Source organism: Mesoplodon bidens, assembly GCF_964165515.1.
Source record: "Mesoplodon bidens genome assembly, chromosome: 7".
Classification (NCBI taxonomy): Eukaryota; Metazoa; Chordata; class Mammalia; order Artiodactyla; family Ziphiidae; genus Mesoplodon; species Mesoplodon bidens.
The window spans coordinates 92,967,527-92,986,635 of NC_138164.1; the positions used below are offsets into that span (position 1 = coordinate 92,967,527).

The 19,109-nt window shown below is 46.0% G+C and overlaps 1 protein-coding gene across 2 annotated transcripts in view; it reads right to left on the minus strand.

Annotated features, from left to right (window-relative positions):
• Positions 1-19,109, minus strand: part of PAMR1 (peptidase domain containing associated with muscle regeneration 1) — a 170,357-nt gene that overhangs the window by 72,433 nt on the left and 78,815 nt on the right. Inside the window, exon 1 of one of the 2 annotated variants that reach the window (XM_081241401.1) lies at positions 956-1,106. The exons of the other annotated variant lie outside the window; for it this stretch is intronic. Coding sequence (XP_081097527.1) covers positions 956-1,028 — 73 coding nt within the window. The 5' untranslated portion in view covers positions 1,029-1,106. Of the gene's footprint in view, positions 1-955; positions 1,107-19,109 lie in introns of those variants that run through there. 2 annotated transcript variants of the gene reach the window in all.

Consider the following 19,109-nt stretch of genomic DNA (forward strand, 5'->3'; position numbering starts at 1 on the left):
AGCAAAAGCTCACACACTCCCTGCTCCTCTGCAAAGTTGCCCTATTTTATCATGTGTGTACATTTCAACTGGTCCTTATCTCCTGAGGTCTCTCCCTACCTCCTGACACCTGGCCTCTCCAGCCATAGGACAGATGATCCTAAGAAGTCCTCCTTCCCTGCTTGCCTGGAAGCAATCAGAGGACAAGCCTGCCCTCTCCTTGCTTCTGCTGGGTCAAGAGGCTCCCAAGACCTCTGTGTCTCGTTTCAGCCTCACTTGGCCCAGGAACCCATTTGACATGGGTTTTGTGGCTCAGCAAATGACATGTGAAAAACACAGAAGCCACAGCTCTTTCTAAACAAGCACTGTGCTTCCCCAGAAACGACTTGCACTCTTCACCTCGGCTTTTCCTTCTTCTTTCTCATTCTTATCAGAAAGGAAGTGTATATATGCTGAGTGAGTACATCTCCCTTGCTGGGAATCTGTTCTGAAGGGTTGTAACTGTAAGGTTTCACCAAGCAAGATGCCCCAGAGGGACACCCTCGCTGCAAGCCCTGCTCTCATCCTCCTCTTTCCTTCCAGCTCACCTCTGAGGGGGCTTTTTCCAGTGGGAAATTTAGCTTTTGCATGTCAGGGGGTGGGGTACCTGACACTGGGTAGATTCCCGGAGGTAATTTTGTGCTTTAAGAAGCTAAAATAAAAAACCAGTAAATGAAACTGAAGCTGGTACTCCTCATGAGGCAGTTCAGTCCCACAAGTTGGGATGACAGAAAACTGTCCCATTCTCAGGGAGAAAGACAGACACTCCAGCATCACCAGCCAAGCCCCCAAGATTATCACTGAGAAGAAGCCCCCGCCCCCAGCCACCACCCACATACACACAAGCACCATCTCCTGGGACCCCCCAGTCCTGCCCCCTACCAAACCCCAAGAGGGAAAAGTCCCCTCCTGGGGGTCCTGATGCTACTCACAGTACCTCTTGGCAAGGAGGAGATGAGAAGCAGCTGCAGGAAAGTGAGCCCCAGCTGCGGCCACCAGCCCAGCTCCATCGTTCCGCGGTGGTGCCCGGAGCGACTGCCGGGGAGGGACCGAGGGAGGCCGGCGGGCAGGCGGCTCTTACACGGACCTCCCCAAGCCCCAGCCGCGCGGGAGCTCGGGTTTCAGCTCGCCAGGCTCTCCCATCCTCATCCGAGGGGAACCACCTTCAGCAAGAGCGACGTCAGCCCAAACCTCTCCTCTCCGCGGCTGCCTTAACCCTTGCGGGGCCCGGGGAGGTGTGGCCGCGCGGAGAGGCCCCAGGCTGTGGCTGGAACGGAAGCTGCGGGGCACGGAGGCCAGCCCAGGTCGGGCTGGGCTCCCTCAGCGCGGTGAGGGGAGGGGAGCAAGCCCGCAGTACGCTGAATGGGAGCGGAGGTAGACGGGGCTGGGGGCCGCTCAGGTGAGGCCTGAAGCACCTGCCCCCAACACCCTCACCCACGCCCCGAGCCTGGGATGGGAGGTCCACTGCCTGCCTTCACTGCGCACACTGAGTCTGCTAGATTAAAAGCCTGCCTTCGAGGGGGAGGGGGCGCACCGGTGATTCGAGGAGAAAAGCAGCCAACCTGCCTCCCCCTCCACCTGTATCCCCAAGTCTCCTTCCTACCTGGAGCATTTGCCCCAGGTGATCACAGTTTGGAAATCTTATCCTTTGCCTCTACAGGCTTCTGGGAAAATTCTTCGTCTTCCCATGGCGCCCATTATGGTAAGTTCAGCGGCATAAAAGCCCCTGCACACATGCTAGGCAGGGTATTGGGCTCAGGGATAAAAGAACATACAGGATATTGCCTCCGTTCTGAGGACGTTCAGTCTAGGTACAGAGATAGCAAATGACATGTTGAAGTGAGGAGGAAGGATGCTTTACAAGATAATAGCTGACATTTTTTATCAGTTTCTCTGTGTCAGGCATCTAAGTACCTTACATGTATTAACTCATTTATTCCTCAAAATGAACCTATCATCTCTGGGACTTCCCTGGCAGTCCAGTGGTTAAGACTCCCCACTTCCACTGCAGGGGATGCAGGTTCGATCCCTGGTTGGGGAACTAGGATCCCACCTGCCATGAGGCACAGCCAAAAATAAATAAATTAATTAAATAAAAAATAAATAAACCTATCATCTCCATCTTACAGATAGGGAAACTGAGTCCTTGAGAGTTCAATAGCTCATCCAAGGTCAGGCAGTAAGTGGCAGAGCCAGGGTTTGAACCCAAGCAGCTTGGGTCCAGAAGCCATAGTCCTAACCACCAGGCATACTGCTTCTTAAAATGCTGTGTATACAGCATTTTATTTAGCCATTATAGTCACCATGTACAGTAGATGGCATTGTCCACACAGTATGGATACAGAAACCAAGACTCAGAGATTACATGACTTGTTCAAGGTCACTTGGCTGGAAGTGGCAAAGTAGGACTCATACCCAGGTCTAACTCAGGGAGGCACTGGGGCGTCAAGCCATGCTTGGCCCCAGTTTGTATCTTCAGATGAAGAACCAAAGTTGATGCCGCGGAGCGGCTGGGCCCGTGAGCCATGGCCGTTGAGCCTGCGCGTCCGGAGCCTGTGCTCAGCGACGGGAGAGGCCACAACAGTGAGAGGCCCGCATACCGCAAAACAAAAACAAAAAAACAAAAAAACAAAACAAAACAAAAAAGAACCAAAGTTGAGAGGAGTGATCATTCAGGCCCAGAGCACTGGGAGGCTTCCCTGAGCTGGGGAAGCTTGATCTGGGACCTAAGAGAGAAGTAGGATCTCAATCCATGGAGGGAGTGGGGAGGTCTTTCTAAGAAAAAGGGCTGAGTTTGTCCAGAGCCACGGGGAAATAAGTGAGTATTTGCATGTTTATAATTTATATTTATCCTTTTCCCCAAAGGATCCATGGCAATGTATACCATTAAAATGAATTTTAAATAGTTTTCATATATAGATAGATAGATCGAGATATAGATATATCTCGATCTATATATCAAAACTGTTTATATATATATATATATATATATATATTGATCTATCTATCTCTCTATCTATATATCTCTCTCTATATATGCCTCAGAACAAAAGCCAACTCAAGAGGATAAACAATCTGTATAGCTTGGATATGGCAGAGAGCAAGGAAAAAAGCATGTGGTCATGGTCTTTGGATTTTATTCTACAGTTAATGATGGTTCTACAGCTCTGATGGTTTAGGAGAAGGGGGTGTGGGTGTTGGGCCCAAAGCCAAGTCCCAGGAAGAAAAGTCACCCTGGTGTCCAGACTGAGGGATGGAGGAGGCCAAGGCCCGCCTAGAGAGAACAGCTGGGACTATGGAGTAATGCCTGGACTAAGGAGCCAGCCGTGGAAGTTGAAGGGAAAAATTATGGGAGAAACTTGGCGAAGGTAGAATCCCGGGACTCAGGACAGACTAAATGGGCAGGAGCCCTGACACAGGTGCTCCTCTCAGGGAGAAATTCCTAAATCCCAGCCCTGCTTCTGGGGCCCTTTGCAGCCAAAAGATTGTGAACGGCAGTCAAATCCTTGATTCACCACTAACTCTGTGAATCTCAATTTTCTCATCTGTCACATGGAAATAATAATCAAATCTACTTTGTAGACTGTTTGGAGAATTTAATGAGATTATATACATAAAGCCCTTAGCACAGGGTCTAGCTCATTCTCAATGCTCCATAAATATAAATCATTGTCTGTATTATCAGTCTGAGACTGATCCCAAGGACATCCCGTGGTATGGGCCTTCTCCCTCACCCTCAACTTGTCTATCCAGGTGAAACTTGTTTAAAACAAGCACCAAAAGTAACCTTAAAAGGGGCGGGGAATGCCAAAGGGCAGCACACCTAGTGTGCTGGTGGAGGGAAGAAGTTAGAAGAGTAGAGGTTTACTTTGTTGCTGGTCAACCAGCTCTAGTCCTTTGGTGATGGGAGTGGGGAGGTGGTGACTTAGTTTCCAAAGAACTGTAGGTATTAGAGCCTCTCAGGAATCTGTTTCTCCCATCAGCTGACAATGCTACTTCCTTCTTCCCTTGTCTCCCCTCACCTACACACACAAACACACCCTCCCTGAGGCATACCCAGCAACCTCTCCCTACAGCAATTTACCCCACTAGGATGGAGCCCCAGGTGGTGAACAGGACTGGCAGCTCCCTAAGGAAGTCCCTGGTGCCAGGTCTTTGCTTCTCCAGGCTTAGGGGGCTGGAAACAGGCCCTCACATCTATCTTTGGAATGCCCACAGGAGCAACTGGGCCCTACTAGTTTGTTGTCACTAATCTGGGTTTGCAAACTTCCTAGGGCTATGGAACCTGGAAAGGAATTCTCAGAAAGGAGCGGGACACATTCTTCTGGGGAACTGAAAGCAGTGATCAGATATTAGCTTGTTGAACTTGACAATAAACATGGGCTGGTAGAGGAAGAGGGAAGCTATGACTATGATACAAAAAAGGTCAGTAATTTGTCTGAGTTCATACAACTCTACACAAATTTCCTTTTTCCTACCCAAATTTAGCTTCCTCTCTTCCCATTATGGTCAAATCAGTTTTTCATATTGATAGAGTTTAATATTCTAAGTCAGGATTCTTGACCCAGGTTCCATGGGGTCTATTGGGCGGAGAGTTTCACATGGCCTTTGAACCTCCGGAAATGATATGCAAAATTTTGCACAAAGTTTTTGGAGTAAGAGGGAGCCATGGCCTTCTTCAAAATCTCAAAGGGATCTGCAAAGTCCCAACTTTTTAAGAATCACTGATCATCATAAGATAACACTGAAAAATTCACCAAGTATCTGTTGGGTTTGGGGAAAGTGGTTTGGGACAGACAATTGTTGAATCTAGGCTATAAGTTGCACAATGGGTATTTGTAGGACCCTCCCTCCCTTTTTTTCTATTTCTGTCTTAAGAGCTCTTGCTCTGGATCATACTACCTAGTGTTGAATCCAACTGGACCACTTACTACATATGTACACCTAGGCAGGTTATTTCACCTATGATGGCTGTAGTTTTCCCATCTGTTAAGTAGAGAGAATAATGGTACCTGCCCCCATAGGGTTGGAGTAAAGAGCTCAGAACAGTGCCTAAAATATACTAAGTACTCAGGAAACATTAGCTATTTTTATTATGATTCTCTCCCCCTCACTTTCTACACCCACTTCTGGGGGGAATAAATCATTAGAAAGGCTATGGGTGAAAGAGGTAAAGTGCCATGCTGGGAAGTAGGGAACAGTACCTGGAATTAAGAATTATCTACTTATAATCAACACTCAGAAATCAACAATTGGCTGTAGTAGATGGAGTGGGGCCGCCCATTTAATTACAAGTCACAACCCCCTCTAATTTTCACATGAAAGGATGAGGCACTCTAAAAAACCTGAACCTTTTTCAATGCCGTGGGAGGCTGATTGCATGTGAATACACAGAAAGAAACCGCAGAGAAGGCTGTCTTGTGAATGCCAACAGCTCCCCAATCTCCAAACTATAACTTTTTCAGATCAGCACCTGAGCAGCAACCATACAGAGGGCAAGCCAGAGTAAAGAGCTGGGGTGGTACAGGTCTGCAAGCCTGAGACAGGCATCCCAGAGCACTGGTCAGTAGTGTGGTCAGTAAGTGTGGTTTTCATCAGTGTACGAGACACAAAGTTCAAGTCAACCAAGGCCAGAGATGGAGAAGGGTAGGTCTGTGGAAAAGACAAAGGGTCCTTCCAGCAGAGCCTGCTCTAACTGGCCGCACCATGGAAGTCTCCAGCCCTAATGAATCCCGGCTGTTCACCTACACAACAAGCAGCAGTGTTCCACCTCCAGGGCTGGCTCAGCTCCACTCCCTTTCCATCGGGAACCAGGCAAAGGGGTAGGTGAGTCTGTCGCCCTTTCTTTAACCACATTCTTCTTGGTCTATGTCACTCATCATGGAAATTGCTGAAAGTGGGCATGCTTCCCTCCTTCATAGTCAATGTGCTCCTGAATCACTTGGGGAAACCTATTCTTGACTTTTATATGTGTATTTATAAACTTCAATTTAAAGCCAAATGTCTGCCATGCCACGGAACTGCAAAGCTTTACAAAGAACACTGGCAAAAATTGTGACCCCAATCCAAGTGGCTAACTCAACAGTTACATGCATTTGAGCCATTTAGGATGAGGAAGGGACCAAAAAATAGAATAACTCCAAGGAAAGGCAGCAGGGTACAGTGGCATACAAAAGGCAACAGGCCCCAGGGTGGATCAAGGCTCTACTACCTACCGGCTGTATGAACTTGGGTAAGTTCATTGGCCCCTCTGAGTCTCAGTTTCCTCATCTATAAAAGGGAGGTAATAGCTACCTTATAATTCTGGTGAGATTAAAATAAGGCTGGCAAACATAATGGTAGCTCAATCAAGGTTGACTGTTGTTATAACTATGTATGAACATCTACTTTTAGATTTTCATTTCAAAATGAAACTAAGTAGGCACCATTTTCCACAGGTCTGGTGATATAAGTTAGGTTATGTTCCTATATCGATTTGATGCCAATGCATGTGTGAAGAATATATTGTCTTGTATATTTATGCTTCCAGTTGGAAGTCTAGGGGTAGAGTGTGCATTTGTTAAAAGACAAATCGAGAGGCCTGTCCTGAGTAGACCCAGTCCAAGTGCTGAAGAAAAAATTATTCTGATGTTTGTTAAAGACTGTAAGGAAGACTTTATTCAAGGGACTGCAGCAATGGGTGTCTGCCGGAAGCAGGGGAGATTGGGCTCAACTCTGAATTAAACAAGGAAAAGTGAGGATTTATCACCAAGGAGAGGGGTGGGGGGGTCAGTGGATGGAAAACTACTAAGAGGAAACATTAGGAATAAGGGGGGATACTGGCTAATCTGATTTAACAGGATTCTTGCTGAAGGCACGTCAGGGTGATCAGATATCAACCAGGAGATGGTGGGGGATGAGGAACTGAATCAGATATCAAGGGTGATCAGATATCAGTGTTGGGAGATTCCCCCTAAACTGACTTAGCAGGATTCTTTCTCTTGAGGACAAGGCTCAAGGAGGGGCCTAGTCAAGAAAAGGCTTACACAAGACTGACTACAGCTTGCTTAAGGAGCAAGTCTTTGTCACACGGGACCCACAAGATCCCCTGAAAGGTCCTCGCTTTGAATGTCTGGTTCAATCTTGCCACATTGTTCATTGGGATAAATAGGATTTGCATATAAAGTAACCTGTCTCCTTCCATGGAAGGAAGGAAAGGAGAAAGCGCAAATACCAAGTAAAAATCATCCATTCACTTATTCAACGCAATGTATTGCATGTCTGCTACATGCCAGACATCATCTCAGGTCCTTGGAGTAGAGCCGTGAGCAAAACCTGTGTGGTCCCTCACCTTGCAGATTTTCAGACCAGGTAGCAATGAGACATCGGGCAAATGTGATGAGCAGCATGAGTGAAGATGGAACATTCCAAAAGCATGTAGCCAGGGGATCCAGTCTGGTCTGAAGGTCAGAAAAGTTTCCCTGAGAAGGTGACCCTGAACTTCAGACCTAAAGAAACACAGAGGGAAGGGAGAGTAAAGGACAAGAGATGAGGGAGACCGGGTAATAAGGAGGCTAGAGGTGCAGGCAGGCCTTCAAAACCATGAACTTGATTCTGACAGGGTCATTGAAAACAACTTGAGGGCCAGTGACTGGATCAGACTTGTGCCCCAGACTCAGCTCTCTGCACCTACATCCAGTATGCAACAGGATGGAGAGAAGTGGCTTGATCTGAGAGGCACCAAGGAGGTAAAAAGGATGGAATCAGCGATTATGGTGTATATTGAGGTGAAAAGTGAGGGAGCAAAGACCACTCCTAGTTGATAACCGTGTAGATGTGGGTGGGTGCATGGTGGTGCTCTGTGTAGGACTCTCTCTCTCTCAGATCATTCACTCTGGGAGAAGTCAACTATGGAGGGTCTCACACAGAAAGGAACCAAAGCTTCCTGACAACAGTCCCATGAAGGATCTTGGGAGCCAATTCCCCAGCCCTTCCGATGGCTGCAGCCCCAGCCAGCAACTTGCCTGTGACCTCACAAGAGTCCCCTTAGCCAGAGCCACCCAGCTAAGTTGCTCCCAGATCCCTGACCCTCAGAAACTAGGCAAGATAATAAATTGTGTTGTTTTGCACTGCTAAATTTGTTACACGACAATAAATTACTACTACAAAAGATTTCTGAATTGGGCAACCTGGGGTAGAGGAGAAACCAAAACTGTCTATACACTTGGTAAACCTGCAGCCAAATGAAAACTTCGGGGCAGCCACAGCTTAAGGACTCAACACTGAGAAATGTTAATACAATGAGCCTATCACAGGGAAGAAGCTTTCAGTTGTGCATAACAAGAAACCCAATTCATGTGGCTTAAACAATAAGGAATTGTATTATCATGTATAACAATAAGTCCACAGGTAGGACAGCTCCAGAGTTAATTCTGTGGCTCAACAATAGTGTTAAATACTTAAATAGGTCCAAATTACCAACAGATACATAGTGTGCACACATTTATATAAAATCTTGGGACATATAAAAATAGCATGTGTTATACAGATGGCCAACAGCCACATGAAAAGATGCTCAACATCGCTAATTATTAGAGAAATGCAAATCAAAACTATGAGGTATCACTTCATACCTGTCAGAATAGCCATAATAAAAACATCTAGAAACAATAAATGCTGGAGAGCTTGTGGAGAAAAGGGAACCCTCTTGCACTGTTGGTGGGAATGTAAATTGGTGCAGCCACTATGGAAAACATTATGGAAGTGCCTTAAAAAACTAAAAATAGAGCTACCATATGATCCAGCAATCCCATTCCTGGCCATATATCCACAAAAGATGAAAACTCTAATTCTTAAAGATACATGGACCCCAATGTTCATTGCAGCACTATTTACAATAGCCAAGACATGGAAGCAACCTAAGTGTCCATCAATAGATGAATGGATAAAGAAGATGTGGTACATATATACAATGGAATATTACTCAGCCATAAAAAAGAATGAAATAATGCCATTTGCAGCAACATGGATGGACCTGGAGATTATCATACCAAGTGAAATAAGTCAGAGAGAGGAAGACAAATATTAAATGATATCACTTACATGTGGAATCTAAAAAATAGTACAAATGAACTTATTTACAAAACAGAAACAGACTCCAGACATAGAAAACAAACTTATGGTTACCAAAGGGGAAGCGGGGGGAGGGATAAATTCAGAGTATGGGATTAACAGATACATATTACCTATATAAAATAGATAAACAACAAGGATTTACTCTATAGCATAGGGAACTATATTTAATACCTTGTAATAACATATAATGGAAAAAATTAAAAAAAAGAATGTATATATATATATATATATATATTCAGTTATGTATATACATAACCAAATCACTTTGCTATACACCTGAAACTAACACAGTATTGTAAATCAACTATACTTCAGTAAAAAAAAAATAGCATATGTTGTTTGTGAATAGAAACACGTGTCATTAAACTACTAAAACATAGTTAGAAATGACATACACTACCTTCAAGGCAGGAGTTACTACTGAAAAGGAAGCATGTCACAAAATGTGAGCTATGAAATTTTAGCTAAAAAATAAAACAAATGAAGGAGAAATTGAAGCAATTGAAGCCAAACGTTAACATCTGTCTATCTTTGAGGCTAGTCCATAGGGATCTGTTATTGTCTGGAATTTTTTTGCATGTCTGGATTATTAATAATTATATCTATATTTATAGTTCTATAAAGTAGCTACAAAAAATGTAAGAAGGGGACACATTGGAAAATATTTTAATGGACAGAGAAGACAAGCATTTATTCTTAAGAAAACATTTTGAAAGAATGAAATAATGCCATTTGCAGCAACATGGATGGACCTAGAGATTTTCATACTACCTGAAATAAGTCAGAAAGAGAAAGACATACCACATGATACCACTTATATGTGGAATCTAAAATATGACACAAATGAACTTATCTACAAAACAGAAAGACTCACAGACATAGAGAACAGACTTGTGGTTGCCAAGGGGTGGGGGGAGGGATGAATTGGGATTTGGGGATTAGCAGATGCAAACTCTTACATATAGGATGGATAAACAACAAGGTCCTACTGTATAGTACAGGGAACTGTATTCAATATCCTGTGATAAACTATAATGGAAAAGAATATAAAAAAGAATGTATATATGTGTATAACAGAATCACTGCTGTACAGCAGAAATTAACACAACACTGCAAATCAACTGTACTTCAATAAAAAAAGAAAAGAAAACATTTTGAATGTCTCCTATATGTGAAGAACATTCTAGGCTATGGGGAAAGCATGGTGAACAAGAGAGAGTGACTTGTTTTCATGGAGCTTACATCCTACTGGGCAAAGATATATCACAAACAAATAACAAAGAGAAGATCAGATGGAAGAGCTCTGTGCTAGAAATGAAACAGAGAAGTATGTTAGGAGTGATGGAGGAAGGTACTTTAGTTTGCAGAATCCGAGCAGGCCTCTCTGAGAAGCTGACATTTAAGATGAATGCATCTGATGAAAGGGCATCCCAGGCAGAGGGAACAGCTAAGACAAAGGCCCTGAGTTGGGAATGAGCTTAGAGTGCTAGAGGAACACAAAGGAGGCCAGTGTAGCTGGCACACAGCTCTTTAGAAAAGAGGGAACATGAAAGGGGCCAGGAGAACATGCTGGGATGACCAAGTGAATTCACACCACTGTCACGCTACCTTCTGGGCATCAGGGAATTCTTTGAAAGTTGAGGGAAAAGCTATGGATTCTAGAAACATATACACATATTGATTTTTGCTTACAATTTCAGGATATGCGTGGACCTTCTGAAGCCTACCCAGAAATGACCTAATTGCAGCATTTGAACTCAAGCCACATTATTCCCAGTTGGTGAGGGTATGGGGGCCTGGCCATTTCTACCCAGTGCAGGACTTCTCTATAGGTAATATTTGCACTAGAGTTCCCTACCACACTGACCAAGAAATCCTGAACGCTGTACCAGTCTGAGGGTCTCCTACCCCATCCTCCTGTGTTTCCCCTGGCTTTTCACCATGTCAGACCCGCACAGCAGTTTGAAGGCTCTCCCTGCCTACTCTTGCCTCTCTCCCCTTTATTTTTCACAGGCTCTACAACCAAGAATTCTGTCTTGCACTTCTAACTTAGCTTGGTGTCTGCTTCTTAAAGGGACCAACCAACATAACTGATACTGGGACACTTATTAAAAACTCTTAAAAACATGGAGAAAAAAACAGCCCATTTTGGGACTTCCCTGGCAGTCCAGTGGGTAACACTCCAAGCTCCCAATGCAGGGGGCCCAGGTTCGATCCCTGGTTAGGGAACTAGATCCCGCATGCATGCCACAACTAAGAGTCCACATGCCACAACTAAGAAGTCCGCATGCTACAACTAAAAAAAAAAAAAAGATCCTGCAAGCCACAATGAAGCTCCTGCATGCCACAACTAAGACCCAGCACAGCCGAAAAAAACCCCAAAATAGCCCATACTGAGCAAGTGGTTAATGCCTAAGGTACCATGGAAACTAGTGGGATTAAATGGCTCAGGGAACTAGGCATGCTGAATTGGATACATTACATGAGGACAGAAGATCCGTCAGAAATTTTGTTCCATGGAAGGATCTAGAGAACGTGCTATTCATGAAGGCCATCAAGAACATGCTGATGGGATGAATATTAGCATCACTAAGACATTAAGTGGTGGCTTTCCTCTACCGGCTAGGACTGACTATAGGAAATATGTCATAGAACTTGGCTTACTAATTGCAATGGGAATGATAAGGCCTCAAAGCAAAAGAGTCCAGATGATGGTTATTAATCACCAGAAATGAGGGGGCCCACAATTACTATCACCAACAAGACTGGAGGGGCAGCCAAGGGGGCTTGACCCACAAGGAGTTGTGGATATGGTTAGTAGAACATGGGATCCCCTGGGGACAAAAGACACAGGCAGACAAAGAGGGTGCTGCTTAACATATACAATCAAAAAAGGCAAGAATGAATGAGCAGGAGGCTGAAGGTGGTCACGTCAACAGAAGTATGAACTTTGCTCAATTCCTGGACCTGAGCCAGTTTTCATATCCAGACTCTGTTGGCTACAGAGGTGGATGGGTCGCCAAAAGGAAGTACACAGCAACACCATGGCAAGTATATACTAATGATTCCCTTAATATTTCCCTTAAAATACCTACAACCATTTACTTAGATGACTGGAGAAAGAGAAACACCAATACATTTTGAGGGTTAGTGGACACAGAGTCTGAGATGACATCAATATCTGGAGACCTGAAATGTCATAATGGCCACATGTTTGAGGCATATGGCAGCAAGTTAATATATTGAGTTTTGGCCAAAGGCCAACTTACGGTGGGTCCAGTGGGTCCATGGGTCACCCATCCAGTGATGATTTTTCTGGTCTCCAAATGTATCATTGGGATTGATATACTCAGCTCTTAAATTCTTACATGAGATCCTTGGTTTATCATAATGGAAAGACTGAGTAAAAGCCTCTGAAATTGCCTTCCCCTCTGAAACTTCAGTTCCCCCAAATAGTGAATCCAAAAAATATCACATTCCTGGGGAAGTTGGAGATTAGTGCCACCCGTAAGGATCTTACTGATGCAGTCATCGTGGTCTTCTTCATATCTCCACATCTCAACTTAATTCACCAGTCAGGTCCCTGCAGAAACCAGATGGATACTCTAGAGTGACTGTCAACTATCACATACTCAGCCGAGAAGTAGTTCCAATAGTGGCTGTCTTGCCATTCATGGTCCCTTTGCCAGAGCAGATTATTATGGACTTGGGCAAATGGTATGCAGCCAATGAGTTCTTTTCTATCCCAATCAGAGAAGAGAATCAGGAACAGTTTACATTCACATGGAATGGACAATGATATGTATTTACAGTATTGTCCTAGGTCTATGTTAATTCTTCTGCCGTCACAATATAGTCAGAAGGAATCTGGGCCATCTGCACATCCTTCAGAATGCCACATTGATCCATTCTATCAATGACAGAGCAGGGAGAGTAAGAGCTGCCTAGCACACTGGGGGCCTTGGTGAAACAGCTCACTTCAGATGGTGGGAGATAAACCCTAGGAAGATGGAGAGGCATGGCACATTGGTAAAGTTTTCAGGGGTCCAAAGATTATGCTGAGAAATACTGTCCAAAGTAAAAGACAAATTGCTGTATTTTTTATCCCTTAGAATGAGGTATAATGTCTGTCATTCCCTTTTGGGTTGGGTTCTGGAGGCTGCACATCCCACGTCTAGCAATACTACTCCAGTGCATATACTGGGAAATCTGAAAGGTAGCCAACTTTGTGTGGGCCTGGAGCAAGAAAGGAATCTGTAGTCAGTTCAGGCTATGGTACAAGTAGCTCTGCCACTTGGAGGATATGATCTGGCAGACAATCTGGTGTCGGAAGTGTCAGTGGTGGGAAAAAGATACAGTAAGGATCTTATAACAAACCCCAGTGGGAAAATTACAACATAGGCTCTGGGGTCTGGATGAAGGCCATGTCAGTTGCAGCATGTGCTTTTTGAGGAACATATCCTAGAGTATTTCTGGGCCCTGGTGGACATGGGACATTTGACCCTGGAATGTCAAGTAATCATGAGCTGAGTTCTACCAGACCCTCCAAGTCATGAAATCACACAGGCCCATAGCAGGCCATTCTAAGATGGAAATGGTACACCCCAAATGGATCCCAGGCAGGACCAGATGGAACAATAAAGGTTCATGGGCATGAGCCCCAGACTCCCATGCTACCTGCCATGACTGCCCAGTACCACTCTCTCAGCTTGTACCTATGGCCAGATGGTTAGGAAGGTTCCCAAAACAACTAGCTGAAGGAGAAAAATCTCATGGTTGGTTTACAGGTGGGACATCTTGGAATGTGAGTACAAGCTGAAAATGAATGGTGGGTGTCTTCCAGGCATCATGGAGTGGACTCGAATGACAGAGCTGAGGGAAGATCTTTCCAGTGGGTGGAGCTTTGAGTGGTGCACCTAGTCCTCTGCTCTGTGTGAAAGAAAAAGTGGCCAGAAGTGAGAATATATCAAGTCTCATGGACAGTAGCAAATGGCCTCGCTGGCTGATCAGGAGCCTGAAATGAAAAGGACTGAATGATTGGAGGCAAGTGGATGGGCATATGGGAGTGAGCACCAAGGATGACTAGAAAATGTGATCATGGTAGAAAGAAAGCATCTACCATGGGAAAGGCACTGAATAGCCAAGTAGACAAAAATGACGTTGGCCAGTATGTGTCATCACCTGACATGATGGGCACATGAGTGTTCAAAGTAGTAGAGATAGAGGTTACACGATACAACCTGGACTGCTGCTTACCAAAGCCAATCCAACTACCGCCACCTCTGAATATCCAAGTTGCAGGCGACCAGGCCCAATGCTGAGCCCCTGACATGGCACTATTTTGATCCAGTAGGACTGGGACGGGGACCTGAGATTTTGCATTTCTAACAAGGACTCAAATGATGCCACTGATCCCAACAATGCCATTGATGCTGGTTTCTGCACTGCAATTAGAGAAGTAACGCTGTAACAAAGCAGAAATTACCTCCTCTAAGGTCACAGGCTAGACTACTGATAGAGGAAAAGTTCTTCCAGCAGGCTCTAAAGGAGAGTCATGAAGGTTTTAGCAGGGACTACTTCCCCTTAAGCAGCAACAGCAGCAGGGAACTGCTGACCCATGAAATCTGGCACCAAGGACTTAGCTGGACTTGACTGAGAGGGTTTTCAAACCATGTTCCCTGGGAATGAAGGGGTTACTCTCTGCTAAGCAGCCTGGAGATGAGCAGCGTGAATTGCGCTGCATCTGGAGGGATTTAGGACTCGTAACAAGGTCTTCTGTTCCCTCTGCACTGCTGGCTTGACCATGGGCCTTAAACTTTCAATCTTGAGTTGCTATGAACTGCAGCAGAGCTGTCATCAGGGAAAGCATGCTATTCTCCAAAGGACTTAGAGGGTGGGAGGGATCGGGCGGCGGCCCCCCATTAATCCAAGTCGGCGCATGCCTCTCTTGGGCTCTGCAAACCTGCTTTACCCCCTTCTCCTTCACGGTGGGGCTCCCAGCCATAAGTCAGGCTGGACCAGAGCTGCACGGACACCGGGATCCTCATGAATGTCCCTCTGGTGGATTGGGCCCACTTATCTGTGATTTGGCTCTGGACACTTTTTTTTCCTACCATATGTCATTGGAAAATTGATCTCCTTTAAGATTTGTGTTTCCAATTGTGTTTCTGGGCAGGTGACCAGTGGAATGGAGCCAGGGAAGTGTAGACAGTTAATGAAATCTAACAGGGTGCACACTTTCGGTGACCTCTCATGCCTCCATCAAGCCTGTCTCTCATATTTCCTCCACTGAACTCTCCCTCCTGGGTACAGCCTGGGTCTGCTCTCCATCACCACAGCAAGAGCCTCAGGGAAACACAGGTGTCTGCAGTCATTAGGAATTCAAATCCACCTGCTGCACCACGTGCAAGAAGAAGGGCAACTCAGGGTCAGGGAGGATGTGATAGGTGAGGGGTGGCTGTCTGGCCGTGAGTCCAGAGGGACCCATAAATCATGCCAGTTTCCAGAGGCAAGGAGCTCTAGTGGGGGTCAGGTGAGAGGCCCACCTGCGGCCAGACGGCTGGATGCTTTGAAACAGTGGCCCCAGAAGGTCTTGAAAGTGGGCGTCTGTCATTCCTTACACCCTGGAAGCAATTTATGGCCCATGTCGGCTCTTTCTCTGTGTGTCTCAGTACATCCCCTCCTCTGCTCTCCACCTCTCTCTGTTCTCATCCTCTATTCCCTCTTCCTTTTGTTTTCCTCTCTCCTCTCCTCTCCCTCTCTCTTTTCAGTGAAGCAAGGCTCAAGAACCTCAGCATGAGGTCAGGCCAGGGCACCACTTAAGTAGGGCAAGGGGATTTTCCAGCACATGACTGATGCACAGTGCACCACTTGAAACCTGCCTGGAGGGAGCACGGGAAATGGGCTCAGGGCCCAGTTAAAAGGAGAAGTGGCCCATTTTTTGTCATGGTCCTTCATTTCCACCCATTCCCCATTTTAGCATCTGCTCGCCTCTCTTGCATCTCCGTGGACCTCCCCTCCCAGGCCTCACCCAGGCCTGCCATCTCTGCTGTTCCGTTCTCCAACTCCTCCCATGCTTACTCATGGCGTCCAACCCTCCCAATAAAGCATCTTTGCTAAGCACAAGCCTTCAAACCAAAGGAATGACCTTGAAGGAGGGCATTTCTGAGTCCGGGGTGTGCCATCAGGGGAGACATTTGGGGCATGCTGGGTTTCTTCTGTCCCTCCAGCCACACGGCATGGAGCCACCCAACCTAAGGCCTGCTTGTCTCTTAGCATCAGTCCACCCCCAAGTCTCAGTGGTCTTAGGGAACTATCAGTGATCTACTTAGTTTCTTCAAACTCCTTTAGGTACCAAGAGACAGCAAGGCTAGAACTCAGATCTCCATCTTAACTGTCTGCCCTTGGAAAGCTTGTCTTTCTCTCTGGGTTCTGCTTCCTCCTCAGTAAAGTGAAGGGTTGGAGTATATGACCTAAGGTCTCTCTTAGCCTCTAACTTCAGTGGTTTATTCTATACAAATCAGGGTTTCTCAGCCTCTCTGGTGGATGGCTAGATAAAGCTCACTGTTACAGCCATTCCCACACATCACTGGCTCTTTCTTCCATAAGATCTTAGAGCTCATCAGCCCCCATGACATCTCAGCCTCTTGTGTCCTGGTGTCCCCTGGGGGTGTCTCCCTGGTGATCACAAATCAGTCAGCTACCGCAGACACAACACATCCAGTTGCAGCCACTGGGTTTTTCTCTTCCCCACCTACGCCGCCTGCATCTAGAGCCCCCTGAGAGCTCACCATGTGGTCTCTGAACGCTGCTGACACTAGTTCAATGCCAATGTCCACACAAAGGTGCCACCTGCCACTATTCCCAAGCTGCTGGGCTTCCAAGTTCAACCCACTCCGAAGTGAGGCTATGACCCCCCTCCCCACTCAGAGTCACATAGGGTCACCCAGACCTCCAAAAGGCCCTGCTTGTGCCCTCGAGGGTCATGGAGTCTGTTGTGTAATACAAACAGTTCCTCTTTCTTTCCCTTAGGAGTCTCCTTTCCACAGGAGTAAGACACAGGCCGTGTCCGACTTCATCCTCCTTCCTTCCCAGTGAGGGGTGGGAAAGCCTTCCTGCAAATCACCTCCAAGTGGTCCTCCCACCACTTCTACAGACATATTTGAATTCCATTTTAGGCTCAGCTCAGACATCCCTACTTCCCCCACCAGCATGCACATGCACACACACACACACATATATGATTCTGTAATTTCCATTTATATCATCCTAGCGAATAAATCAAAGGAGTGAGTGTGTGTGTATGTGTGTGTGTGTGTGTGAGTGTGAGTTGAGTGAAAAAAAAGCAGAGGACTAAGAGCTCTGCTCCAAGTGGCACATCCAGTGTGCCACTCCACCGTACTCGGGAAAAATAGTGAATTCTTTTCTCCAACTCCTCCCTGCAATGGATTCTAGCAGTAGGGCTTGATGTCCAAAGGAAACCTGTAACGAACAGTGTTGCTGGTAACTTTTAAAACTCTGTACTTCCTGACAAATAGGAATCAAATCAATAAGGGAATAAAATAACGTACTTTAATGAAAGTGCTTTCTTGTGGTTAATGTAGGGGGCCTGGAAGCAAAAATACAGGCTAGATGCTTAGTCTGGAAAATCAGCATGATTCTATTTTTAGAACTAATGAAAAGAGCCTTGTATAAGGACAAGGTACAATAATGGTCATTTTTCTCCCCCTAGGAATAGGGATTAAAAAGTTGCTATGAAGAGTATGAACCCAGCATTCTGAGTGAAGAAACCTGGAATCTGGGTCTGACTTTATGATCTGTGCTCCCTGCTGGTGACCCAGAGAGCACAAGTCAGACCATACATTCCTGTAAGTATTGATTAATGATTAATCAATTAATCGATGACTCAGTTATTAGCAATATTGTGCACAGGACCGGAAGACCAGACCTAGTCTAGGGGATCAGGGACGGCTTCCTGGGGGATGTGTTGGTGGTGCTGAGCTTTAAAGGATGAAGAGGTAGTGGGCTTCCCTGGTGTCGCAGTGGTTGAGAGTCCGCCTGCCAGTGCAGGGGACACGGGCTCGTGCCCCCGTCTGGGAGGATCCCACATGCTGTGGAGCGGCTGGGCCCGTGAGCCATGGCCGCTGAGCCTGCGGGTCTGGAGCCTATGCTCCGCAACGGGAGAGGCCACAACAGTGAGAGGCCTGCGTACTGCAAAAAAAAAAAAAAAAAAAAAAAAAAAGGATGAAGAGGTAGTGATGACACAGAGTAATACATTAACATTCCAGGTGAGGGAGCAACACTTGCAAAGGCAGACTGGGATGGAACATGTTACATGCAAGGAACTGAAAAAAGACCAGTGTGAAATGGAGCCCAGAGAGCATCAAGGAGTGGAGGCTGGTGAGGCAAGCTGGTCCCTGTGGACCATGTTAAGGGCTTTTGTCCTTAAGGCTTATACAGTAGCCAGTCTTAAGTGGTAGCCAGTTTCCAAGATGGTGCCCAATGACCTCCACCAGCTGGCAGGCGTGCCCTTGTGTAGCGCAATGACAATGTCATCCTTCCATGCTTCTGAAATTTATGAAAAAGTTGGTTTGGTCTAGAAATAACTGCTACAAAAGGCAAAGCAGAAATGACTTGTTCTTCTGTCATCACTTTGATTACTCCCCACGCCATCCCCATCAGCATCCTCTAGAAAATCATCCCAGCCAGATATTTCTGTTAAAATGGCCTTATCCACTTTCGGGGCACAAATTTTGAATTTCCAAGCTGCGGACCTAGAAGTCCTGGGGGGAGGGCCATAAATGCTGGTGGGATTTGGTGTTGGTGGTGGAGGCCAAACAGCAGCCACACGAGTGCCTTCTACATCATTCATTTCCTGATACAGGCCTGAAAATACAGCCCCTGAAAGTCTCTCCAGGCTCAGTGGAATTTGAGGCCTTTGTTCCCATGTATGGAAACACATCAACCTGCCGATTCTG